General features: G+C 38.5%; 3 protein-coding genes across 6 annotated transcripts in view; 2 read left to right on the top strand and 1 right to left on the bottom strand.

Moving 5' to 3' along the window:
• Positions 1-13,584, top strand: part of Btr175 (cadherin-like membrane protein) — a 44,487-nt gene extending 30,903 nt beyond the window's left edge. The window contains 11 exon segments of the mRNA NM_001044217.1: positions 1,112-1,244; positions 2,482-2,586; positions 3,610-3,776; positions 4,529-4,627; positions 5,718-5,910; positions 6,542-6,651; positions 8,966-9,123; positions 10,823-11,026; positions 11,589-11,753; positions 12,571-12,673; positions 13,299-13,584. Coding sequence (NP_001037682.1) covers positions 1,112-1,244; positions 2,482-2,586; positions 3,610-3,776; positions 4,529-4,627; positions 5,718-5,910; positions 6,542-6,651; positions 8,966-9,123; positions 10,823-11,026; positions 11,589-11,753; positions 12,571-12,673; positions 13,299-13,388 — 1,527 coding nt within the window. The 3' untranslated portion in view covers positions 13,389-13,584.
• Positions 13,585-14,616: 1,032 nt separating this feature from the next.
• On the top strand, positions 14,617-26,570 carry LOC101743451 (potassium/sodium hyperpolarization-activated cyclic nucleotide-gated channel 3). 4 transcript variants are annotated; one of them, XM_038011855.2, is made up of 12 exons: positions 14,617-14,880; positions 16,369-16,561; positions 17,491-17,721; positions 18,291-18,396; positions 19,461-19,575; positions 20,612-20,734; positions 21,248-21,346; positions 23,754-23,827; positions 24,462-24,579; positions 25,180-25,403; positions 25,784-25,911; positions 26,358-26,570. In XM_038011855.2, the coding sequence occupies exons 1-12, from the start codon at positions 14,844-14,846 to the stop codon at positions 26,509-26,511; spliced, it is 1,602 nt and encodes a 533-aa protein (XP_037867783.1). In that variant the 5' UTR covers positions 14,617-14,843; the 3' UTR covers positions 26,512-26,570. The 4 variants fall into 4 exon arrangements, with proteins under 4 accessions (XP_037867783.1, XP_037867782.1, XP_062524935.1 ...); XM_038011854.2 differs by having other exon boundaries at positions 18,222-18,396; XM_062668951.1 differs by lacking the exon at positions 18,291-18,396 and having other exon boundaries at positions 17,667-17,721.
• LOC101743309 (transmembrane protein 258) lies at positions 26,555-27,150 on the bottom strand. Its single transcript, XM_038011857.2, has 2 exons — positions 26,999-27,150; positions 26,555-26,918 (listed from the first exon to the last, which is right to left on the bottom strand). Exons 1-2 carry the CDS (start codon positions 27,002-27,004, stop codon positions 26,679-26,681), a joined length of 246 nt encoding a protein of 81 aa, XP_037867785.1. The 5' UTR covers positions 27,005-27,150; the 3' UTR covers positions 26,555-26,678.
• Positions 27,151-27,455: the final 305 nt, after the last annotated feature.

Genomic DNA, 27,455 nt, shown 5'->3' with positions numbered 1-27,455 from the left:
TTACGTTGTAGATGTATGTGGGCTCGAGTAACCACTTAGCAACACCAGGGTAGCTGTGAGCTCGCCCACCCATCTAAGCAATAAAAAAAACTTTACTAGTATTGTTATTTAAATATGTACAACTAAAACAAAAACATAAAAAATAATGTGTACTCGTAAAAAAAAGATTAAGATATAAATCAATTATCGGTTATTTAAAAAAATAATCGATATATGAATTTCATGTAATTATTTTTCTTTATACTGACAACACTGAATTTAATCTGACTGACTGATACTTCGCTTGCTGCTTGTGGTGTTGTGCTTGCATACAAAATGGATGTGTTTTGATTTTTCTTCGATTTATTTTACTTTTATCAATAACGTTTCATACTACGACTAAAAAACGTGTGAATTGTGGTTTTACCCTGACCGAGATTTAAAACCGTGTATATGCTCTCCTTTGCTATTTTTAGATGATACTAATTGTGTATGAAGATGAAGAAAATATAGATATTTAAAGAATTAAGTGTGTTTTTATACCCTATTGGATAAAAATACATTAGAAACATCTTAAACATTAAGATAAGAAAAGTTCTTGTATCTCACAATCCGACACTTATTTATATAGAAAATTAACCTCAAAACGAGTTTTTATTTTTATTATATTTTTTATAATAGTGGCGTCAATTTCAATATATTTTTTAGATATCCAATACATTTAAGAATTTGAATCAGTACATTTTTATAGTAATATTTGATGTCCATCTTGGGCCTAGCACACTATGGAGAGTGGGCAATCCCCTTTAGTGCGCAATTCATTATTTTTTGTGGTAATTCCGAATATTTAAATAGGAAAAGTTGCATTTACAGTTGTAGGATTAAATACTACCCCTTTATTAATTACTACGGTTGATCATCTAGGCAAACCGCAAAGGCCCTACTCAAAGATCCACCTAATGTTATTAATCCTGTGCTTGCAACAATCGGAACTTTCACCTTTAGAAATCATACACACAGCATTGCGGCATAAATACAGCGCCTTTCCACTAAATAGTTCTGATAGGGGAGAGTAACTAAATAAAATCCTTCAAAAAATTCTTGAAGCTCAAATTTCCTTTCTTCATCTAAGGTGACGATACGTGCTACTGACGGCGGGACAGAACCAAGACCGCTCTCCACGGATTGCACCTTCAGTGTGGTGTTCGTGCCGATACAAGGAGAACCTATCTTCCCTACGTCGACTCACACTGTTGCTTTCATTGGTATGTTAGAAATCAAATACATATACACCAACATTAACATGGCGAACGTGCTTAGTCACAGATATGGCTGATGAGTGGTCCATTCTTTTTATTTTATTGCTTAGATGTGTGGACGAGCTCACAGCCCACCTGGTATTAAGTGGTTACTGGATCCCGTAGACATACACAACGTAAGTACGCCATTCACCTTGAGCACAGATTACTAAATCCTTGAGGTATAAGTTCTAAGGTCTCAAGTATAGTTACAACGGCTGCCCCACCCTTCAAACCGAAACGCATCACTGCTTCACGGCAGAAATAGCCGGGGTGGTGGTACCTACCCGTGCGGACTCACAAGAGGTCCTACCACCAGTGTAAACTGTACTCAGGTTGCGGGATTATCGCAACAGGTGAAGTAATCGTTGCGAAATTAATACGACCCCCAGTATAATCGTGAAAAATTACACCCTGCAGGCTGGCACAAATATATCGAAGTAAATATCTAACTATGTACTCACGATGGAGGAATAACTACGCATAACAAACTGAAATTTAAAAATTATACTTTTATTTTGCCAAAATCATTTTGCTTGGCTCTGCTGGCTAGGTTAACCACGTCAACCCATAGACACAGCCCACTGAGTTTCTCGCCAAATCTTCTCAGTGGGACGTGATTCCGATCCGGTGGTAGATTCAGCGAAGCACTGCTCTTACTAGGACTAGTGTTAGCAAATTCTAGATAGAGGAAGTGTGAAAGTAGACTCGGCAATCTACAAATTAAAGAGCCAACGATTAGCGTGGTATGGACATGTGACGTGTAGAGAGAAGATGCATGTTCCTAAGAGATGTATGGAAATGGTAGTACAAGTTAGAGGGGTAAGAGGTCGACCGAAGAACACATGGATGGAGTGTGTGAATGACGATATGAGAGAGAGTGGAGTGAGTGTTGAGATGACGGCTGATAGAAGAGAATGAACGAGAAAAATTAGCTGTACCGACCCCACCCAGTGGGATAAAGTGAAGAAAAAGAAGAAGAGTGTTAGCAAATTCTCTCAGGTTGAGCTTGTGAGCTCACCTACCCGCCCGCGTGTAGCTGGAATATCCCCTTAGCCGGCTTAACCTCTACCAGCGAATAGGTAGGGGGAAATGCCGCGTTACGTCCAAGCGTGCTCTATGGTGCCTGTGATCGGTTGGCTCCAAGTCGACTGTGATCTGCCTATTTAGCCCTGACAATCTAAACTGGCTATTATTTCTACAGAAAAAGAAGCGGGCCTTTTGGAACGTCATGAGCTGCCGCGTGCTGAGGATCGGAAAAACCATCTTTGCAGTGATGATTGTCACAATATCTACTATAGGATAGTTGGTAAGAGCTCTTACAATTTAAATCATGTCTTTTGCCTCTGTGATTGATTATGGCATACGTAATCACATAATTGAGCAAATGTGTTTATAAATAAGTTACTGCGTATAAATATTAATTACTTTGAAGTATCTATCTATCTAATGTCAAGGAGCAAGCGCAAGACAAGGTCAAGTGTAGACAACTTTTAGGGGCTCTATGTACCAGCGGGGTACCCCACGGAATAGATAAATAAGGTTGGAACGGTAATGTAGGCGGGGCAAGCGTGCCACAGTTATGATTCTACAATCATAACTCGACCGATTCTTTCATTCACCGCGTTTCGTGCGCTTCGGACTACTTGGGCGAACAGATCTCCGCTTTATAATGCCGTGTTGTGCAATTATAACTTGTAAAACAAAAAGTCAGACCTCAAGTATAGAGCGATGAGGTATATCTTTCGATCGGTAAGTCGAAATTACCATTTAATTACAATATTATTTGTCTAAAACATAAAAATATACTGAGCATTATGAAATTCCAAACATTAACAGCATTATTGCAACAAGTTATAAATAGCATACATTGCGCGATGTGTACTCGCCCAATGAACGCAATGACCAAGTCAGCTTCCAATGTACTACATGCATTGCGTTCTCTACACTTCAATCATTGAAATTTCGACCTTTGCCCTGATTGGCCGTGGTGCACAAAATTAAAACAAAGGCCTTTCCAATCTTATTTATCTATTCCGTGGGTACCACCACCCTGTCTATTTCTGCCGTGAAGCAGTAATGCGTTTCGATCTGAAGGGTGGGGCAGCCGTTGTAACTACACTGAGACCTTAGAACTTATGTCTCACGGTGGGGGGCGCATTTACGTTGTAGATGTCTATGGACTCCAGTAACCACTCAACACCAGGTGGGCTGTGAGCTCGTCCATCCATGTAAACAATAAAAACAAAATGCGTATTATCTTCTTTATCTTCGATCGCCAAATATTCAACAGACTCCTGTCCTGATTTAATAAAATCATTGTTTGTTTCAGATGGAAATAATGACGGCCACTTTGGACTCGACGAAATTACGAACGTTCTATTCCTGGTAAAGGAATTGGATCGGAGTGTCAGCGAAACGTATACATTGACGATAGCTGCCAGCAACTCACCGACAGGCGGAATCGCTCTAACCTCTACAATAACCATCACCGTTAATGTAAATGTTTACTTCCTATTCGCTCGTGTCCAGTTCAAATAAGTACAGAAGATCTAACATGAATTATCATTAGCTTATTGCTCTTAACAAAGATGGTGGTAGGACCCCTTGTGAGTCCGCACGGGTAGGTACCACCACTCTGCCTGTTTCTGCCGTGAAGTAGTAATACATTTCGGTTTGAAGGGTGGGGTAGCCGTTGTAAATATACTGAGACCTTAAAACTTATATCTCAAGGTGGGTGGCGCATCTACGTTGTGGATGTCTATAGGCTCCAGTAACCACTTAACACTAGGTGGGCTGTAAGCTCGTCCACCCATATAAGCAATAAAAAAAAATAGTTATGCGATCCGCCTGTACCCACCAATCATTTAAATCCTCGCCTAAATTTCCTAGTAACACAGATATTTTTAACACTAATTCTGATTTGGAATCTAATTGGGTACGCGAGTTCTTTTCCGTCCGGGTCGGTACCGCCATTACACCGATTTCAACAACGTGGCGATAAAATTGAAATTATTTAAAAAAATCCGAACGCGACACACAATTATTTTTTATTGCCCTTGTAGGCAGACTAGCACACGACCCACCTAATGGTGAGGGGTTGCCGTCGCCCATGGTCTTCAGCAATGCCAGGGGCAGAGCCAAGCCGCGGCCTACCGCTTACCTACACTGAGTCGTGATATTCCTATTGTAACGTCAATGGCGGGCTGAAATCATGTTTTTTTTCCACATCAAAACGATTGATTCGACAGGTGAGAGAGGCAGATCCCCAGCCGTACTTCGTCAGAGATTTGTACACGGCTGGCATCTCCACTTCGGATTCAATCAACAGAGAACTGTTGATTTTACAGGTACTTTTTTTTCTGGTAGGCAGACGAGCACACCCAGTCCGCCTGATAGTGGTTTTTTTTTATTGCCCGTGTAAGCAGACCAGCATACGGCCCACCTGATGGTGAGTGGTTACCGTCGCCAATGCCAGGAGCAGAGACAACCCGCTACTTACCGTTAAGTACTCTCCACAAGCCTCATTTGAAGAAGGACATGCTGTAGCGCTTTGGAAATACCATAGAGGGGAGCTTATTCCAAAGTGGGTTGGTAAGTGGCAAAAAAGATCTCTGGAAGAGCACTGTGAATAAACTCAGTTTAGGTAGTAAGGATGAACTCTACTCTGGTGGCGAGCGGTGCGATGGTAAAAACGAGATGAAGGGATCATCTCAAACAATGCCCCAGAGCACTCCCCACGGAACGTACTGTTATACGGGATACTATGAACTTCTATTTAAAAAAAACTACATTATAATTCACACTGGATTTAATAAAAAGTTATAGGCGCGAGCGCGGCGAAGGATGGAGACGAACTGATTGAGTGAGTGGGGATTGTAATGAGGTATGGTGTGGATAAGGTTACGGGAGAGCTGATGCAGCAGGAATACGGTAGGGTCTGCATATCTACGGTACCGAAGCCCGGATATAACAGTACGGTACATAATACAGAGAGATAAACAATCAATGAGAGAGAGCCACTATTACCTTTCTGTTCTGAGCCCATAGTGAACGTGCAATGAAAACATGAGCTTCCTCTGCTAATCTACCAATATACATATTTTCAGTTTTTTGTATACATTATTCAATATTTACATATCAGTTACATAATTAAAGTTACTCTTACGGTTTTTTAGTCGCCCGCAATCACGATTACTGTAAAACATTTGATAATCGGGGAAATAATAATTATGTTATGAACATACTGAACCCGAAATTAAAGCTTAGAAGTACATTTAATTATGTTTTTCAAATACTTTAAACATTCAGTACTATGATCTTTCTGATTACGTAACATCATACGTCATAAGAAGAAAGCTAACCTTACTTGAAAGCAAAATTTTCGATATCTCCTACATCAATAAAATTTCACACAGCTGCTCATTTCCAACTCCACAGGCGACACATTCAGAAAACGCACCGATAATCTACACGATAGACTTGTCGACGATGGTAACTGATCCTACCCTGGCCTCCGTCAGGGAGACAGCCTTCATACTTAACCCACATACCGGTGTACTGACTCTTAACATCCAGCCCACTGCGTCCATGCACGGAATGTTCGAATTCCAAGTCGTGGCCACGGATCCAGGTGAATTTATTGGTTTTCTAGTTTGTCTTATTTCATACTACTACGGTCAGCTGTTAGCATCGTACCATATTAGAACTAATCTCTCTTCTAATTAGGAAAATTAGAGGACATTTAGTACGAATTCTTCTCAACGGTTTCACTGTTGACAGAGTAGTCATGATCGTCATGTAGTGACGGAGGAGGCAAACTTGATGCGTCTCACGATGTCCCGCCATCTCTCCCTGCTCCAAGCCATTCTACTGCACTCATTTATGGACACTTACTTACATAGAACAGCTATGGGAGATCGTAGACATCATAATCTATCTATTATTACAATACTTCAGCCGCTCTGCCCTTCAGAGCATACGAATGCTTTCCGACTAAAATTGGCAGAACGATGGTATTTATCCTTGCGGACTTACAATACGCCCAACCACCCCATAAAGTAGGGAAAAAATCAGGGTTTGAGAGCGGGAAAATTTTGGAAGGGACTGAACTTTACTGGTGTCTTGTGAGTCCACTCAAATAGATACCATCACCCTACCTATTTCTGCCATGAAACAGTAATCCAGTTTGAACTAAATTCGTTAAGAGTTGCTATGAGACAATAAGTCATGACTTAATGCACTTGCAATTGTTTTAATTACAGCTGGCTACAGTGATAGAGCAAATGTCAAGATCTACTTGATCTCCACAAGAAACCGCGTCTTCTTCTTGTTTGTTAACACTTTAGAACAAGTCGAGCAGAACACTGACTTCGTAAGTATTTTTAGCATTTCAAAACCGGCTCATTGGTCGCCGCGTTGATCGAATTCGGTATCTGGTCGACGTCAGTACTTTTGTTAGAAATCTATGGTGCTCTTTCGAGTACTAGACCAGCCAGAATTGTCTATTTCGGTTTGCTTAATTCCTGTACTTAGAATATAAATGGATATGTATTACTCTTGCTGGCTTCAAAATGGTGTTGCAATATACCACACACGGCGAATATGATCACAAGTTGTAGTTCCTTTTTATAATATAACCTTGTTTTTTCGTATAAACACAATTAAAACTCCCACGTTGATTGTTATTGGCATTCACACTGTAGATCTCTGTAAGCTCCTGTAACCACTTAACATGAGGTCGGTTGTGAGCTCGTCTACTTATCTAAGCAATAAAACAAATATGTGATGCTAAATACGACACAATAACCCTCCTCCAGTGTTCGCATCCCACAGGCGGGTACCAATTTTTGTAATGAAATACGTACTTAACAAATGTTCACGATTGACTTCCGCGGTAAACGAATAACATCGTGTCATGAAATCAAACCCACTAAATTATAATTTGCGTAATTACTGGTGGTAGGACCTCTTGTGATTCTGCACGGGTAGGTACCACCGCCCTGCCTATTTCTGTCGTGAAGTAGTAATGCGTTTCAGTTTAAAGGGTGGGGCAGCCGTTGTAATTACCTAGTCTTGCCATAAATACTGAGACAAAGGAAGAAAAAAAATCTAGAATTTGTAATCAAACATTAAACTTAGTAGAGTATTGTGAGCGTCTTATCTTGAAACATATACCTAGTCTGGCCATAAATACTGTTACAATTAAAAATAATAAAAAATCTATTGCAAGTAACATTTATTACTTTTACAGTGTGTTAATTTAACACATAAATATAAAACAATTTAAATAAATAATTTAATAAATAAATAAATAAAGTATAAGAAGCTTATTCGAAGTGGTCTCCATTGGCTGCAATACAGTCCTTTAAACGTTGAGGCCAGTTATCAATAGAAGCACGCACTCTTTCCATGGGAAAAATTTTCACTGCCAATCGTACGGATTGTTTTAGGGACTCCAAATTATCCTGGCGTTTAGAACAAGCCGTACTCTCTAAAACTGACCATAAATCATAATCCAGCGGATTAAGATCGGGACTAGACGACGGCCAGTCTTCAGCTCTGATGAAGTCCGAAACGTTCGTTTCCAACCAAGACTGCGTAGACCGAGCTTTATGACCTGCCGCCGAGTCTTGCTGGAAGGACCATTCTTGATTATTGAACATGGTGTTGTTAAGGGGCTTCACTACTTTCTCAAGAATGGTATCTTGATACCCTTGTGCCAATCTTTTGATACCTTTTTCACAAAAGTATGGCTCAATCACTCCTTCATAGCTAATACCTCACCAAACCATCACTGAAGTCGGATAGTGCCCACGTTGCACTCTGTCGATTAATTAGGAAGCTTCCTTAGAGCTTTGAGCATAAATACGGTCATTTTGTTTGTTAAAATGTTGCTCAGTTGTAAAAAAATTCTCATCCGTAAACAAAATTTTTCTATGACCTCCCTTTGCGTACCGCTTCAGTAGCTGTTTCGATTTTACCACCCTATTCTCTTTTAAATTATCATATTATTATAAGATATGACCAGTACGTCTCTTATAGGCTGCAATTCCTAAGTCATATTTTAAAATACGCGACATGGTTTTAGGTGCTATCTTCATCTCCCGAGATAAAATCTTTTGCTTTCGGACAGGATTTCTTAGAATTCTTTCCCTTACTGCTTTGACCTCCTTTTTCGTACGAACACTACGTGGACGGCCAGATCTTTTTCCGTCACAAACAGAGGAGGTCTCATTGCACCTATTAATAGCCCGGTACACAAACACTTTACTAATACCAAGCGTATGGAGAGTTTTAAAAATTGCATTTGGCTCCATTCCTACTTTGTGTAATGCAATCACAGCGATTCGGTTCTCTTTATCACCCCACTCCATTTTAATATCGCAAAATATTGTACAATGTATTGGCGCCAAAATGAGAAAACTCAATGAGCAATCATATAAAAATGACAGATTCCAAATTCAAATGTAATATTTTGTTTATTTTTAATTGTAACAGTATTTATGGCCAGACTAAGTATACTGAAATTTTAAAACCCACATCTCAAATTGTGTGGCGGCATTTACGTTTTAGATGTCTATGGGCTCCGGTCACCACTTAACACCAGGTGGGTCGTGAGCTCGTCCATCTATCTATGCAATAAAAAAATAATTAATAAACTAAACATCGATAATCCATTCTCCTAGATAGCACAAACCTTTTCCGCCGGCTTCGAGATGACGTGTAACATCGACCAAGTCGTTCCGGCCACTGACGCCAGCGGGGTCATCATGAACGGCATCACCGAAGTGAGGGGACACTTCATCCGCGATAATGTGCCCGTACCAGCCGACGAGATCGAGACGTAAGCACGATTGTAACAATTAAAGTCATCCAACTAGTATTACCAAAGTAATCAAGTCAAACATCGATTATAGGGTGTTTATGGAATAGAAACGGTGCTAAAGAAAAATCGATTTCTATTTTTCTTATATGTCTTTTGGGCTATGATTATATCAGCCCTTCCCAAAGTGGGCGATAATGCCCCCTTGTGGGCGCTGCAGGCCTAAAGGGGGGCGTTAAGAGATCCAGAAAAAAATGGGGGCATTGTGTAGAGACTTGGGAGGCGATTTGTAATTTCATCTAGGAGGACCCTCAGACACCGACTGAGCTCTCGCTATAGTGGGTTTTTAAGGAGGTAGATGAAAAAATGGGGGCGCTAACAATAATTTATTCTCAAAGTGGGCAGTAGACGTAATAAGTTTGGGAGCCCCTGGACTATATCGTTTTTTATGGATATAGTGTATTGGAAGAGCAAAAGGTACACCAGTAAGTATCAAATGAGTGCTGACTACGCAGGACCGTTTTCCAACCCGGTTTGAAGTAACAGTTGTCAAGAAACACCACGAAAGAAGCTGGATCTTAAAGGCAAAAAAAGATCTCTGAAAATGTAACGAAAAGCCTAAAAATTATTTATTTAAATTATTTATACATACAAGCTAAGCACATTCGATTTTTCTCTATAAGTGCGAAACGATTCTCAGCATATTTTTGAAGTGAAACTTCTTTAGGCGCGTTGAGAGTAAAATTTAACTCGGGACAGATTCGTTATGGCTAAAGAGAACAGATACAATTTAGCAAGAGCGAGAGTGAGAAAATAGATAGCGTCTCGCAGACCCATCGACCGTGGAGAGAGGTAGAGGACAAAGTTAGCTAGGTCGTGTTTCATAAGCAGCAATGTGTATAAACACAGCATTCCCATGTTACAAAAGAAATTTAATTTAAGGATGAAAAATGAAGAAAACCACAATACTACACAGTGCAAAAGAAGTTTCACTTCTTTCATTTTTTTGTGAGCAATTCTTTTCAAAATACTACAAACTTTTACATTTTAAACAGTCGCGTTTTTTTTAAATTGGTTTTACGAGATTCTTATATTAATACTAGCTGGCCCGGCAAACGCTGTTTTGCCATATACATTATTTCTAGGAAAGATAAATAACCTAGACACTGACTGCAGTGCCTGATTTGTGAATCTAAACCATCCAGGGCGCCAACCAAACGAATACAAAAAAAACAATTCAAATCGGTCCAGCCGCTTAAGAGGAGTTCAGTGACAAACAGACGCACAGAAGAAGCATATAATATATCTCCTTACTTCAAGTAGTTGGGTTTATGTGCAGTTTTAAATTAACTATACTGAGACCTTAGAACTTATATCTCAAGGTGGGTGGAAAATTTACGTTGTAGATGTCTATGGGCTCCAGTAACCACTTAACACCAGGTGGGCTGTGAGCTTCGTCTGCCCATCTAAGCAATAAAAAAAATTAAAAAAAATACAAATCCAGATAAAGAGCAAACATTTTCGCCGCAAGAATATCTATCCACAGTGAAAATGGACCCACGACTCCGCAGTCCAATAGGCAGAGCGCTAACTATTTTGCCAACGAGTCCGTCGCAATATAATATGTCCGTTTATCTACCCAGTACCGTCGCAAAGGACAGACCGTATTCAAACTACACCCAGAGATAAATTCAATAATCTCCTATCAACTGTCCGCCAGTCTCCGAGGGGACATGGTGCTGCTGACTGCCATCCAGTCCACGCTGGCGACGCGGCTGCTAGTGCTGCGGGACCTCTTCACGGACACCAGTCCGGCGCCGGACGCCGGCTCGGCCGCGGTGCTGTACGCGCTGGCGGTCCTCTCCGCTCTCCTGGCTGCGCTCTGTCTCCTGCTGCTAGTCATCTTCATCATAAGGACTAAAAAGTTAGTAATGTTGCTTTGGCAGCTGCTTGACTGTGCCCATAGCATCGCTGACTTCTATGGGAGACAGTGACTGCTTACCGTGAGTCATTACAGGTGAGCTGTATACTCGTCTGCCAACGAAGTCAATAAACATAAATTTAAAGGGGCAGACACGATGTATTTGTGCCGTGAAGCAGTCATGCGTTTCGGTTTGACGAGTGGGGCAGCCGTTGCAACTGTACTGAGGACTTACAACTTATATCTCAAGGTGGGTGGCGCATTTACGTTGTAGATGTCTATGGGCTCCGGTAACCACAACACCATGTGGACTGTGAGCTCGGCAATAAAAAAAAGAAGTCTGGATATTTTTTCAAAGACAATTTCATTCAAACTCCTAAAAGATCGACATACAAAAAACGGCCTAACAACAGAACTGAGCAACACAGACAGAATATTTCCAATTCGTAGCTGAAATATAACCCTTAAATCTTCCATAAATATTTTTTCTTTTTTACGAAATCACAATGTAAAAAACATCTGAACGATTTAGCGTCAGATTGAAGTAATTTATCTAATTCCGCAGACTTAACCGTCGTTTGGAAGCCCTGACGGTTAAGAAGTACGGATCGGTAGATTCAGGTTTGAACCGCGTCGGCATCGCGGCGCCGGGCACCAATAAACATGCCGTGGAAGGCTCCAATCCGATCTGGAACGAGACCATTAAAGCCCCGGACTTCGATTCTATGAGGTAAAATGAACTTTTATTTATACTATCATCTTCGATTCTATCAGTTACATATATCTGATCATGTGTATATGCATCAAATTAGTATTTAATTTAATAATTTATATAATTTAATTTAATAATAAAATACTAACGATAATGAAATTTACAAAATTTCTCAAATATTCATAAAGGTCATTAATAAACCATACCCTAATAAAAAATACACTCAAAATCAAGTACTGACAAAGTCTCAATAAAATATTTAAAACTAAATTATGTAAAAAGTCGTCGTGGGCTAAGGGATAAGACGTCCGGTGCATTCGTGTTGAGCGATGCACCCGGTGTTCGAATCTCAGGCGGGTACCAATTTTCTAATAAAATACGTACTCAACAAATGTTCACGATTGACTTCCACGGTCAGTCATTGAGACAGCATGCGGTAAACTCAATATTCACTTAAAGCAATGGAATCGGAAGTCTTAGTCCTGTTTTTTTTTAAATTACACTATCTATAATTTCCTGATTCAAAGGAGGCCATCAAATATAGTTTCTGTCTACAGAATCTAAAAATTTTATGACGTTTGACCTTTATTAATAACTAGCGACCCGCCCTCGTTTCGCTTCGGAAACTGTAATTTATTATTGATTTTTCCACTATTTAGTGGATGTAAACCTTCCTCTTCAATCAGTCTGTCTACTAAAAAAAACCGCATCAAAATCCGTTACGTAATTTTAAAGATTTAAGCATACATAGGAATATAGGGACAGAGAAAGCGACTTTGTTTTATTGTAGTGATCTTTGTGCTCTTGAACATTAACAATTATTACTCTCATACAGCGATGCATCGAACGACTCTGATCTAATCGGCATTGAAGATCTGCCACACTTCGGCGAAAATAATTATTTCCCTCATGACTTCGATGAAATGAAAACTGATAAGGTAATCATAGTTTTTAAATCTATAATCTGATATTGAAATGAGGAAGAGTATTAGTATGTATTAATAAAGAAAAATTGCCAAAGCGTTGCAAGGGCCAAGCAATTTGGAACGTGAATGAATTAATGTAAAAATCACCTAGATATAGTATGTTTTAGTTACAATAATTATTTCTGCTTATTTCCTAGATTATTTCTTTCGCAAAGCAATAATGTACTCTGATATGAAAGGTGGTACCATCTATAGATTGTTCTATAGCAGAGGTTCCCAAACTTATTTTGTCTACTGCCCACTTCGAGAATAAATTATTTTCTAGCGCCCCTATTTTTTCACCTACTTAAATCCACTATAGCGAGAGCTCAGTCGGTATCTAAGAGTCCTCCTAGATGCAATTACAAATTGCCTTCCAAGCCTCTACTCAACGCCCCCTTTTTTTCTGGGTCTCTTACCGTCCCCCTTTAGACCTGCAGTGCCCACAAGGGGGACGATATCACCCACTTTGGGAAAGGCTGTTCTATAGGATAGATCTATAGATTGTATAGAAAAAAAAATCTTTTGTTATAATAATTGAATTGTGAATTGTGCATGTGAATCGTGAATGTGAACTGTGAATAAATTTTATTTACAGCCCGAAGACATAGTGGCAACACACAACAACAATTTCGGCTTCAAATCAACACCCTTCAGTCCGGAATTTGCAAATCAATTCCAGAAATAAACTTAATAATGAAACTGAAATTCAGTTTGTACTAAAGTTTTTTTTTTACGGATTCTACAAATGTATACCTACTCACTTTACAAAAAAGAGAAATGCCAACTTACAAAGTGATACTTTTGTTACTCAATTTATTTGTAAATATTTATACAATTTATTATTCTTTTATGTAAAATAATAAACTATAAGTAATTTGTAATGTTTCGTTTTATTGTAAAAAAAAAAAATTAGATAGATTATTAAAAGCCTCTTTCCATCGTTGTCTCCTAAATCCAGAACTTTACCACTATATAAATAAAGGTCATTAAACTAATCCTCAGCTAGCTACTATTTAAGGGTGCTTGCCCACTGGAGCGGAGCGAGGCAGCAGAGCGGAGAAACGGAGAAATATTAACCAATAAGTTTGCACAAAATCAAAACCATAAGATTGCAAAATGATTTTGTGCAATCTTATTGGTTAATATTTCTCCGTTTCTCCGCTCCGCTGCCTCGCACTGCCCTGGTGGACAGGCACACTTACAGGGCGCTTTATGTCATGTCATACAACCGTATTGAACTGACAAATGACAATGTTATATTCCTTTGTTATGTCAATGGTATAGCGTATTGAAAAATTTTATTAACACTACATGCTAATTGTACCTTTAATAACAGACAGCCACAGCTTAAACAAAGCAAAACATATACACCTAGAAACACTGCTCTAGCTGGTTCACTAATAACACAAAAAAAAAAACTTTATTAATGAGCCATTTATAATATTATAGTTGCAAAGCCTGTTGTTACAATCGTGGACTCGCAGAAGTCGAGCATCGCTTTCCAGCGTGCTTAATGAGAGTTTTTTTAACGATTTAGATAGCGTAAAACTGAACTCAAATTGCATACCAGTTGGAACAGCGCTCCTAACGGCAAAAGTAGGCAAGTTGCATCTCCATACAAATTTGAGTTAACTCCTACGCTATCGAGAACGTTAAAAAACTTGCACTAAGCACACAAGGCGCCTTTCAAAAATGCTAAACTATTAATAACGAACAAAATAAAACAGTTCACACCATAGATTATGCACTTAATATATTTGAAAGTTCCAACAACCTCGAGCTCCCGCCAAAAAGTTCCTGTATTATTCTATGTATAAGGGCAAAGAGAATAAATTGTAAAAAAAATAATTGTATTATCTATGAGAAATATTAGGGAAGAATTTAATACCTGGCAGCCGTTATAGCGTATAAATTCTGTTCTATTATCCTGTATTTACTTAATATTTAAGAGCCACGGCTCATAAATATTCATACTTCAGTGATATAGAGTGATGCATAGATAATACACTGAAAGAGAGTGATGTACATCATCGCGGACTGTCACAAATTACTGAAAACCTTAACGAGATAGATATTTTAATGTAAATAAAGAAAATAATAAAACAGAATTCTCAAGCTACTAAACGGACGTATAAACAATATGTCTCTTAAAAGGCATTACTGTCAGCTAGGATTCGGTAGCTATAATATAAATATATTATTAAATTTCCTCAATAGAACAAGTATTGAAAAAAACTCAGCTGAAAGGATTTTGACCGAGATTCTAGACTGCTGTACTGTGAATTCTATAAGATAGTTTTTTATCTGTCTCATCCATTTTTGGATATTGCGAGTAGTAAACTAGCAATTTTAGCGTCAAAAAAACTTTGGAACATTTCATTTCGTTAAACAATTCGGTCGCATTTCACACAATGCCTCAGGATTGTTTATAAAACTGAGACATTGAGAAGTTCTGATTTGAAGGATGCCCGTGAGTATTTGGATTCGAAGCCTCGGATTTTGTCAGCAGATTGTCCAGTAGCATTCGCTTTATGATGCCTATAGACCCGATCATTTCTCAAAAAGGGCAACCGGACACTCCATTTGTGCATTTTAATTTAAAATAAATTAATTATTTTCCAATATGATTCAATTTTGGGCTTAGATAGTGTATAGGATACATGATACGAACTTCTCCAAAGTTGATAGCTTTTTCTCATCATTTACTTAGTTCTGTAACGAGTAGCTAGCCTAGAACTTAAGAAGTTTGCAGAGCCCTGAATCGCGCTAATGACATTTTCAAGATAAGTTTGGTTCGATACAAGCTCCAACAATATTATTCAGACATTGGTCTGTCGAGCAATTTCCCCCGCACGGTGGGAGACCGTCTATTTGTCTTTTCCTCCAATAATCCGATTTATGGCTATAATAGTACTATTTATCATTACACTTTAATAGTACTTGTAAAAATGAGTCATTAATGTTTGGTTTTATGTTCACTATCTTTCGTTCGCGAAGCAGCTACTCTTTAGTTATTAGGTCTCCTTTGGAGGCGCTCGGACAGCTGTTAGCAAATCCCTTCCCTCTTGGTTGAGTCTTTGCTCGCCCACCTGTCCTAGTGAAACTGGAAAGGCCTCCGGGTCCCCAGTAATCCCTCAATACGAAAAAAAATGTTCGCTATCTACGCGTATGTTTTTCAAAAGTTCAAACTTGTTTCGATTTTTTTCTGTACCTATCTTATCATACTATTTGAATGTGATTATTAAGTTGTTTGTTTCCGAAGTAATTGTGGAAATTAATTAAAAACCCCTAACAAGTCTAAACAGTCTGGTAGTGTGATAGGAATAGTACAGGTAGTAAAAGTATACACACACAACAAAGCAGTATACCAGCGGTCAAGGGACTTTTTTAATTATTACCCCAAAATATTTTTGTGTAAGTTGATATTACCCCATGGCAAAGAACAAAAAATAACGAAATCGCTTCTTTTTAGCATCTTTCATATTATAGCCACCATGATAATTTGAAATCACAACGATTCTAAAGAAGTTTCACTTCAATATTTACTTAAATACTTTTTACTCACAAAAGTTTCATTTAAGCCGCCAAAATTTCTTTTTACCCCATTTGGGGTAATTTACCCCGGTTTCCCGACCGCTGCAGTATACGGTTAACCTTTTGGATAGCCTCCGAGAGCATGCTACCGAAAGCAGAAGGCCGGTGGGATAGCTTTTGTCGTGGCTTACGTAAGATATGCCAAGTGACAGACCTCCACCCTGAAACGAAGGAGCACTTCCGGAGCTACCCTGCTCTGGTCAATGAACGAAAAATAAACTTGATGCGAGGATGCAATCTAATACATCCGATGAGTGTAGCCAGGTCAGTGTGGTTTTTTTTATTGCTTTGATGGGTGGCCGAGCTCACAGCCCACCTGGTGTTAAGTGGTTAATGGAGCCCATAGACATCTACAACGTAAATGCGCCACCCACCTTGAGATATAAGTTCTATGATCTCAGTATAGTTACAATGGCTGACCCACACTTCAAACCGAAACGCATGACTACTTCACGGCAGAAATAGGCAGGATGGTGGTACCTACCTGCGCGAACTCACAAGAGGTCCTACCAGCAGTAGAAATTTGTGTTACAACATTGCGTTGTAATTCAAGAATATTATGTTACAATGCAAGTTTTTCTTCTAAGCTTCTATTATTACTATTATTACTTCCAACACGGCTTTGTTATTGATAGTAGGACCTCTTGTGAGGCCACACGGGTAGGTACCACCACCCCGCCTATTTCTGCCGTGAAGCAGTAATGCGTTTCGATTTGAAGGATGGGGCAGCCGTTGTAACTATTCTGAGACCTTATATCTCAAGGTGGGTGGCACATTTAGGCCGTAGATGTCTATGGGCTCCAGTAACCACTTAACACCAGGTAGGCAGTGAAATCGTCCACCCATCTAAATTAGATTCCTTCCCTTCCTTCCTTAGATTTCTTCCCTCTCGTCTTTATTCCATTTTCTTTTCTTCCTCCTCTAATCTCCTGAAGCGTTGTTGCCTACAAAAATGAAGATACAAGATATTATAAGACGACAACACGACGAAGTATGTACTCGGATTGCGTGATAGGATTATGCGGCTGCTCTATTCCCACAGAATGTTACTAATTTAGTAATAAAATACGTAATAAATAAAGTAAAAAACATGGATTGTAGTTTAGCGTTAAACATGATTTTGAATTTCCCCATTTTTTTTGGGAAATTTGCATTGCACACTAAATAATGTTGCCAAAACTTTGTATTTGCAGCTTGATCTGGAACTCAATTATGGTTGTAGTAAATCTATCGCACATGTTTGTTTCAACTTTAAGAATAGCCTACGTCATCGATCCAGTACATTTCAGCAGGCACCACTACGTCGATGAGGCTCTAATCGTTCTGGATATGATGTGCTGGCTTGATGTTATTGTTAAATTCAATACAGGTTTCAAGGACAAGTACACTTCAAACATAGTGATGGAAAGAAAACGAGTTGCTGGGTACGTTGAAACCTAAAATATTTAAATTTCCCAAATGCATGACGAATTGTTTTTGCTTTTTTTGAGGGATTTTATGACCTGGTAACTAAGACCTTTAAGTCATGTCTTATTTTAATTTATTTTCTTATTTTTATGAAAAATGATGAAATGAAATGAAGATGATTAATTTGAGACATTAATCAACTGGCATGAAATCAAATGAAATGAGATTAGATGATATGGGATGAAATATAATCTCAGTAAAATGGTGGTCATCTACTGAGACTTTTTCATTGGACTTTTTGGAGGATCCCGAGAAGTGAAGTCCAGCGGCTTTGTTTCATTTTCCCACATTTGTGCTCTTTCACAAATATTAAACAGTTAATAAACCACCGTTATTGCACATTTAAACCTGAAGAAACACTAAATAGACAAAATAAAACAAATCACACAACTTCACTCCTCGCGTTCCTGTTTTTGCTTTAATTTCAAATACTGACTACCCTCATTTCCATTATTAGCCGTTATCTTCGCCGTTGGCTCCTACCAGATTTGATTTCGAGTATGCCAATTGCGTATATAATTTTAAGTCTTCCAGTGAAGAGAACCCGTTGTCTACTGATTGCTCATTTTTTACCATTACTAAGAACGCCGAGAGTGTACACTGCCCTTATGGATATCCAGATTTTTATGAAAGTAAATTGCTCACATTTCTTTGTTTCTTTATGGTATAGGCAAACGCTCCGCGGTCTAATACTAGTTAGTATTTTCAAACGGTATAATTGTGCCGGGGTTTTAGATAACACGACTTTAAAATGAGCTAAAAATCTCAACTGTATTTTCATTTTACTGCTTCTATGGTGGTGCAATAAGTGGTTAATGGAACCCGTAGATATCAACAACGTAATTGTCGTCAACCACCTTGAGACATGAGTTCTAAGGTCTCAGTACAATGGCTTCTCGATCATTCGAACCGAAACGTACTACTGCTTCACGACAGAAATAGGCAGGGTGGTGATACCTACCCTCACGGACTTACAAGACGTACTACCAGTAATTACGTAAATTAATATTTCTATCGAACCCTCCAAATGAGCGTCAATGCGTCGCTTTTTTTCACTACCTAACCTGGTAACCTAGAGGTTTATGTCAGCGTAACCGGGCGAGTTGGTGAGCTCTCGGGGTTCTAATCTGAGGACGTTGCTAACACTAGCCCTAGCAAGAGCAGTGCTTCGCAGAATCTACCACCGGATCGGAAACGCGACCCACTGAGAAGATCCGGCGAGAAACTCAGTGGGCTATTGCTTATGTAGTTTATTTATTTGAGAAACAAATTAAATAAATAAATAAGTATTTGGAAGAGCTCACAGCCTACCTGGTGTTAAGTGCTTACTGGAGCCCATAGACATCTACGGCCTAAATGTGCCACCCACCTTGAGATATAAGGTCTCATTATAGTTACAACGGCTGCCCCGCCCTTCAGACTGAAACGCATTACTGCTTCACGGCAGAAATAGGCGGGGTGGTGGTACCTAGCCATGTGGACTCACAAGACGTCCTACCACCAGTCACCACAACATTGACTAGCCATTATATTTCGTCTTCATTAAACTATACAATCCACACCACTGAGCCCGATTTTCGGCTCTATGTGGTTTTGGATTGGAAGAGGCCTATATCCAGCAGTAGACGATGATGATGATGAAAAAACTATACAACATTGACGTAAATGAAATCACAACAATCACGTTCCTATGAAGTTGTTCACGAGCTCGTACATCTGGCACGGAGCAGTGCAGCTCACTGTCCTGTTCATGATGACGACTCATTGGTGCGGTTGCCTTGTCTACCTTCCGACGATCCTGTTCTATTATTGTAAGTATTTGATTGGAAAAATTCTCAGTTGTTCCCTACTTTGGTGTTTATTTTTATTGCTCAGATGGATGGACGAGCTCACAGCCCACCTGGTGTTAAGTGGTTACTGGAACCTATAGACATCTACGACGTAAATGCGACACCCACCTTGAAATATCAGTTCTAAGGTCTCAGTATAGTTACAACAGCTAACCCAGCCCCACCCTTCAAACCGAAACACATTACTGCTTCACGGCAGAAATAGGCAGGGTGGTGGTACCTATCCGCGCGGACTCACAAGAGGTCCTACCACCAGTAATTAAGCAAATTATAATTTTGCGGGTTTGATTTTTATTACACGATGTTATTCCTTCACCATGGAAGTCAATCGTGAACATTTGTTGAGTACGTATTTCATTAGAAAAATTGGTACCCGCCTGGGATTCGAACACCGGTTCATCGCTCAACACGAATGCACCGGACGTCTTTATCCTTTAGGCCACGACGACTTTGGTGATGATCGTGACCCTTTTGTAGTCTTCTCACTGTTTCTCTCCACCTATTTCTATCTTTTGCCTGGCGGAGAGCTTCGTTGACCAGGATTTATGGCTGCTGCACCACCGCTTTGGGCTGGAATACTAGTGTATTCGCGATCGTGTAGAACATCGCGATCTTAGTCGATTGGGACATTCCATCATTAATCACAAATTACCGTGTAAATCGATTTCGATTTGAAGCTACTCGCATGACGATCTCAAAGCATTATTGCTCTGCGATAGGTACGACAGTTTTTTTTCCAAGTGCCTCGGACCAAGAGATCTCCCATCAAGACACGTGTTACTAAACTGACTTCAATAAAATTGCAGTAACCCTACTTCTGTTGAGATTTATTTAGATAACAAATCGTAATTTTAGTAGGCCTTATGCGAACTTGACTTTTTTATGAAGAGAAATAAACTATTGTTGAGATGGAGTTGGGTAAGATAAATCTAAAAAAGGCATTAAGTTTGTGTCTTATTTTTTTTTTAATGACATTGACGGAGTCCTCGTTTTTCAGGGTTTGGTCATATGTCATCAAATTACAATCGGTTTCTGAAAGAATCTGAAAGGGACCTTTTGCAGTTGGACTTCATAACGCGATATCAGCTCGGAACATTCATAACATTGTCAACGTTTTTTGGTAACTGTTATTGCATATCAAATTATATACTTATTAAAAAAAACACGAAGTATATACCAATTAAATTTAAATCTTATTTCAAAGCTATGCACCAGTTCGAGTGAGGATCGTTTGTTTTCCATCTATCTTGCTCTTTCACGCGTTTTGTATCTCTCTCACACACCTCCAAGCTGAAGCTCGTTTTAATAGGCATGATTACTAGTAGTATCACAGATAATAAACAGTTAAATAAGATTAAGTGTGTTTCAAAATTGTCCGAAAACACTTCATAATTAGCAGACAAAAAAGTTTTAAATTTAATATGAATTAAAATAATTATTCAAATAAAATTTTGATATACATAACTCAGATTCTATTCAGCTTATTAAAATATTTCATGACATTTGATGTACATTTTTATTGCTGAAATCCCATGACATTTCTTTCTATTCAAATGTCATAGCCCACCACTACCATTACAGAGAGATCGGACTTTTACATTGATGAAAATATGATCAAAGGAAATATTTGCAGGCACCGGATTTACTTTATTCCTCGCATCGGAGCCGGAAGAGTTGATTGTGCATGCATTTATTATTCTCTTCTCTACCGTTTTCATGGTGTATATTTTAGGTAACTATCTTTTGCATGATTAAGGAAATTACATTTTATTTACAATTACTGCCCTGCGATAAATTTGTATAGTTGTTGCAAAGTACGAACGCACGTGGCCTTTATTTGTAGTTGTAATCGTAAATACACAATTTCATTAGTGTGTGTACCCGACGGAGAGGTTAGTAGCGAGTGATAATATAATCTATGGAATGAGCCATCGCTCGAGTTACTTGTATTTATTCGGTAGTTTTTCGGTAGTTTATTTTAGTATTCGTAGGAGGAGGCTCTCAATTCAACTGTATTTTATTTTATTTTATACCTAGGCGGCACTGAAAATTTCGGGAATTAACGAAGTGACACAACATTACTATTTAAAAATGTATTTATTGCTTTTCGAAGTATTCTCCGCGAAATTTGACACATTTTTCCATACGATGGAACCAATCATTGAAGCAACCATTCCATTCGGAAGTTGGGGTCTCCAAAATGGCCGTTTTGTAGGCGTCCACAGCTTCTTCAGGTGATGAAAATCTCTGTCCACGCAATTTATTCTTTATTTTAGGGAAAGTATAGAAATCATTAGGGCTTAGGTCGGGGCTGTACGGCGGATGGTCTAATAATTCTATGTTTTCTTGCTCTAAAAACTCTTTTGTTCTGTGCGCGGTGTGAGAACTCGCATTGTCGTGATGGAGGATGATGCGGCGGTTGCAGTTCTCTTTACGGAGTTCAGAAACGACCTGTGGCAAACAAATGCTAGCATACCATTCTGCATTAACCGTTCTTTGTCCCTCAAGAGGAATAGTCGTAACATGGCCGGTTTTGGAGACAAACGTGGCCACCATTTTTTTTGCAACACTCCGTGAACGAACAATTTTTGTTGGCTTTCTCATTTTCGAACACCCAAACTCTTGACTGGTTTTTTGTTTCGGGTTCGTAAGCGTATATCCAGGATTCGTCACCTGATACAATGTTGTATACAGCATTTGAGGATCCTGCGTGGAATCTTTCGAGAGTACTGACGCACCAAGTAACGCGAGTCGCTTTTTGCTCTTCACAGAGCGAATGCGGTATCCATCGGGAAAACAACTTTTTTACACCTAATTGTTCATGCAAGATTATTTGTATTTGACTTATGCCAATGTCTAAAGTTGCCTGAATTTCGCGGTATGTCACATGTCGATCTTCCTCAATCAGCTTACGCACAGCATCAACGTTTTCTTGGGTGACTGCAGTTTTTGGACGACCTTGACGGGGATCATCACTGAGCTTGACACGTCCACGTTGAAACTCAGCAAACCAGCGATAAATTGTGGTTTTGGATGGGGCTTCATCACCAAATGCAGAAATCATCCGGTCAACACACTGTTTTTGTGTTAAACCACTTCGAAAGTCATAATAAATCATCGCTCTTGAATTTTCTCGAGTCAATTCCATTTTCTCAACGATTAAACAAGTTTGACAAAACCTCGTGACAAGACCGAGAATCTTTTTTTTAAATAAATAAATGGTATTCGATTTTTAAAACCAAGGAGTTTTCAATTAAAAAGATTTTAATATGACAGGAACAGTGGAAATATTCCATTCCCGATACTTTTAGTGCAGCCCTCGTATTTGTTACCTCATAGCATTTGACTGGGTAATCGATTTTGATGATTATTTTTTTATTAGAAATCTGACGCTTCCCGTGTGGGCACATTTCAATTTAGTCCAGTTCTGATAATGGTATCCATGAGAAAACCATATAAGTCTTAAATTTGCATTATGTACGTGCGCGACAAATAGATGAATAACTCAAGAGCTCAATATCGCGCGAACCGATTTCGATGATTATTGTTTTTAGGGTATATTAATTTGTTTTGGAATTATTATTTTTTCTATTTGAAGTCTGTTTTTGTTCAATAGAGCATGTCTATTTACAATTATTGTTTCCGCGTTGCTATTTTTCACGAAGTACGGTCAGCATATCAAATCTTAAAAGTTAAAGAAAAGGCAAAGTAATTCATGGCGAGGCAGGCGAGGTAAGATTTTTTTTATTTTTAAACTTGCCCCTAGATATCTATGTAGTTACGAACATGTGACTTAAGCATATATAGACTAAAAAAACCATTCCCGCAGCGGAGGGAATGCAAAGGTAGACTTCGGGTTCGATAAAGTTCGGTTCGTGGATCGCGTTTGATATTTTAAACTTTTTCTCGAAAACTATATGTCGTATCAAAACTAGATAACATTATTCACTGAAGGATACACCAGATGAAATGTGAACTAGCCCGCCAATTTGTTTTTTTCACTATCTATTTGCTGATAGCCTAAGGGGTTCTTCCAGCTATTGAACCGTGAACTAATCCGCCAGTCTAATTGGTAGTTGGTTGACGGGTATGAATGAATGAGTAAAAATCTAAAATTTTAAATAAATCGTTCGTTTCAGTATTTCTCTTGAAGGTATACATGACGCTCTTTAGTTCAACGATTCGTTACAATGAATTGATGAATCAAGTTAAAGTGAGTGTCCAAGCTTAAACCAATAATAGAGACAGCGTTAGTTTGTTAAATTGTTTTTCTTCTTTTATAATTACTGCTTTTGAATACAGAGCAGCAGATCAGATTTACTGGTGGTAGAACCTCTTGTGAGTCCGCGCGGGTGGGTACCACCACCCTGCCTATTTCTGCCGTGAAGCAGTAATGCCTTTCGGTTTGAAGGGTGGGGCAGCCGTTGTAACTATACTTGAGACCTTAGAACTTATATCTCAAGGTGGGTGGCGTATTTACGTCGTAAATGTCTATGGGCAATCTAGCAAAAACCCATCTAGCAAAAAAAAAAAGATTTTTTTAGCAGATCTTCGATCCTTAGTGGTAGTTAATATCTTCACATTGCTGTTATGTCGTACGGATTCTACCTTCATATCGACCTTACACTAGACATTCCCCAACCTTAAAAAACTTAAAACTTAGTTAAACTTTTAACTTAGATTAAGAAAACCTCATGTTTCTTCATAAAATTCGATTAATATGTAACTGAATTAACGAAGATTGGGCTACAGCGCTTTCGCGTTCAGCAAGATCACCAAACTGCATGCAAATCGCGGCCGTAATGTCGCATCCCTAATACTTACTAATTTGTATTTTGTTTTCCAAGGAGTACATGAGACACAAGCAGTTTCCGGTGCCTTTACAAAAACGCGTGAAAACTTTTTACAGTCAGCTCTATCAGAAGCGATATTATAAAGAAGAGAGCGTTCTTGAATGTCTTTCGGGTTAGATCAGATTTGTTTACTAATCTTACTTTGACTTGCATAATTAGATTGAATTTAACGTTTTTAACACGCTTTTATTGGCTTGGTATGTAGGTTTTTAATGTAACGAAATCTTTGAACGCCATTTTGATCGACTTCAAGACGTCCGTGTGCTTAGTGCACCGTTCTCGATAGCGTAAAGGTTAACTCAAATTTGTATGCAGTTGAAATAGCGCCCCTAGCGGCAAACGTAGGCAAATGTTCCAACTCCCTACATATTCGAATTAACTTTTAATTCGATTTCGATTCGATTCGATTTACACTATCGAGAACGTTAAAAAAGTCGCACAAAGCACTGATTAACTTGAAAATTTGAACGCGCATTAAGACCTATAAAAAGACAATAGTTTTGTAACTTGGCTGAACGCGCATTAAGACCTATAAAAAAACAATAGTTTTGTAACTTGGCTGAACGCGCATTAAGACCTATAAAAAAACAATAGTTTTGTAACTTGGCTGTTGTATTCTGAGCAGTTTAATAGAATAAAAAAATGATCGTTAAGCTATCTATGGGTGCTATTTTACTTGTGACGTACGTTTTTTTTTTAAATATTCTTACAGAGGAACTTCGCAATGAAATAACGCTACACACATGCCGCGTTCTAGTGGATAAGGTTACTTTATTCAAGGATGTGCCGGCATCAGCAGTGGGCTCAGTACTAGGCTGCTTGAAGCCTGAAGTGTACCTCCCTAATGACCCTGTGCTCAGGGCTGGTGACGACGGAAATTGCATGTACTTTATTGATTACGGCACTGTGGCAATTTATTCCCTTAAAGGCGTCGAAGTAATTTGATTTTATAACTATAGTATATATTATTATCGCACCTTTAAAATTATAGACTCATTTTGAAATATTTGGATTTCGTGTTTAATTCAAAAATGGACCTAGAACGGCTGCATTTCAGCGACTTTTAGTAATGAAATGACCAGAAGTAGCTTATAAAGGGACAAAGCTATCCATCGGTCTCTTTCACTCCGTCCCCTTCCTCTACGTTTTTTCGGTTTGAGAACTTTAATCGATGTTTTTCAAAAAACACATTTTTTAGAGTTGGGTCTTTATAATTCTAAACGTGCGATATGAGAAAAAAAATTGTTGGCTTTGATAATATAGCGAAATTGATTTGGTTTTTAAACGCAATAACGTTTTTCTAATAAAAATTTTAGGTGTGCCATCTAGAAGACGGTGCCCATTTTGGTGAGGTTGCTCTGCTGATGAGGGACAGCAAGCGTTTGGTTACCGTTGTTGCTGTGGAGATCACGCAACTGTACCGTCTAGATGATATTGATTTTAGGTTAAAAAAATATTCTTAATTAAATCATTATCATCATCTTCGTCTGTTCTTCGAGCAATGTACCACTGTACTGCAACTTTAACCTTAAACTCAAAAAAAAACTGATCTTGATCATAACTTAACATATTTTTTTGTTATTAGATGTGTGGACGAGCTCACGACCCACTTGCTGTTAAGTGGTTACCGGAGCCTGTAGACATCTACATCGTAAATACTGCCACCCATCTCGAGACATGAGTTCTAAGGTCTCCGTTTTTACAGTACAGCGGCTGCCGCACCCTTCAAACTGAAACGCACTACTGCTTAAAGGCAGAAATGGGCAGGGTGGTGGTACATCCCCATGCTAACTCACAAGACGTCCTACCATCAGTAGGATGTTAGTTCTATTTAAGCCCCGGAAGCATCATCACTCAATACATTTGTAGATGTTTCTGTTATCTGTGCAGACAATATGTGTTTACGAACCAAATTCTGTTCGAGAGAATCCAAACCTTGGCTTCGCAGCGGATGCATGAAGCAGTACTCGTGGACCGTCAATTCCAGAGAGACCGAGAAAAATTCAACGAGAAACCGATCGAGTTCTCGGAAACATCAATTTAAAAGGCTTTTAAAATGTACCGTAAACTGATTTAATAAAAGATAATTTAAAAACTTCAAAACCTGATGATAATATTTATTCATCTGACCAAACATACAGTATCAATCATCAATAGAGGAATGGTGTGTTGTTACATTATTCATAACTTAAATTATACCTTACATTGATATCACACATAAATCCCTACCCATAGCAACAAGAATAAAATTCCGAAACCAGAAAATAAGGCGGCCACCAATGATAAAAGTAACTCTTTGAACATATCTCTTGAGGCTTTAGTACTTGTAACTTCGTAAACGAAGAACCAGGCCGTGAAGAATATTCCTATTCCGAGCAACAAAAAGGTTAGATGTGGAAAAACTGCCGGGTTTATTGGCGACGTGTACCGGATCATTGATTCAATTTCGAGCTGAAATAGTAATTACATGATAAAAAATAGTAGTACATGGTGATAACACGAATTTATATATTATTTTTGCTGGTACTTACACTCATTTTTATGGCTATTTTAGAACGAAACACTATAAAAAACAAAACCAATAAAACTCGACAAACTCAGAGACTGAGGAATGAAGTGATACGAATTATTACGAATGTTGAAATTAGCTGTCAAAATGACAAAAAGAAAGCCTCATGACAGTCATGGCAATAGTTGTTTAATTTTTTTTAAATGAAAAGGCATAAGGAACAGTTTCGTAAATATGTTTTAAAAATTGAAGTTGAAGTTTCAAAATATATAATTATGAAGAAAAAGAAGCTATTTACTAAAAAAAAATATTTATCTAAATTTGAAAATTGCGTAAAATTTGGTGAAACAGGATTAAACTAGCTAGTAAAATGGTGTGAATTTATAAGATCAATGGGCTTCTAAGTAGAAACTGTAAGTCTATATAAATTTTAACATTCTTAACTGGTGGCAGGGCGTCTTCTAGACATATGGGTAAGC

Source organism: Bombyx mori, chromosome 6, assembly GCF_030269925.1.
Source record: "Bombyx mori chromosome 6, ASM3026992v2".
Classification (NCBI taxonomy): domain Eukaryota; kingdom Metazoa; phylum Arthropoda; class Insecta; order Lepidoptera; family Bombycidae; genus Bombyx; species Bombyx mori.
Note: the sequence above shows the minus strand (reverse complement) of the source record. Positions and strands in the feature narration are given on the sequence as shown.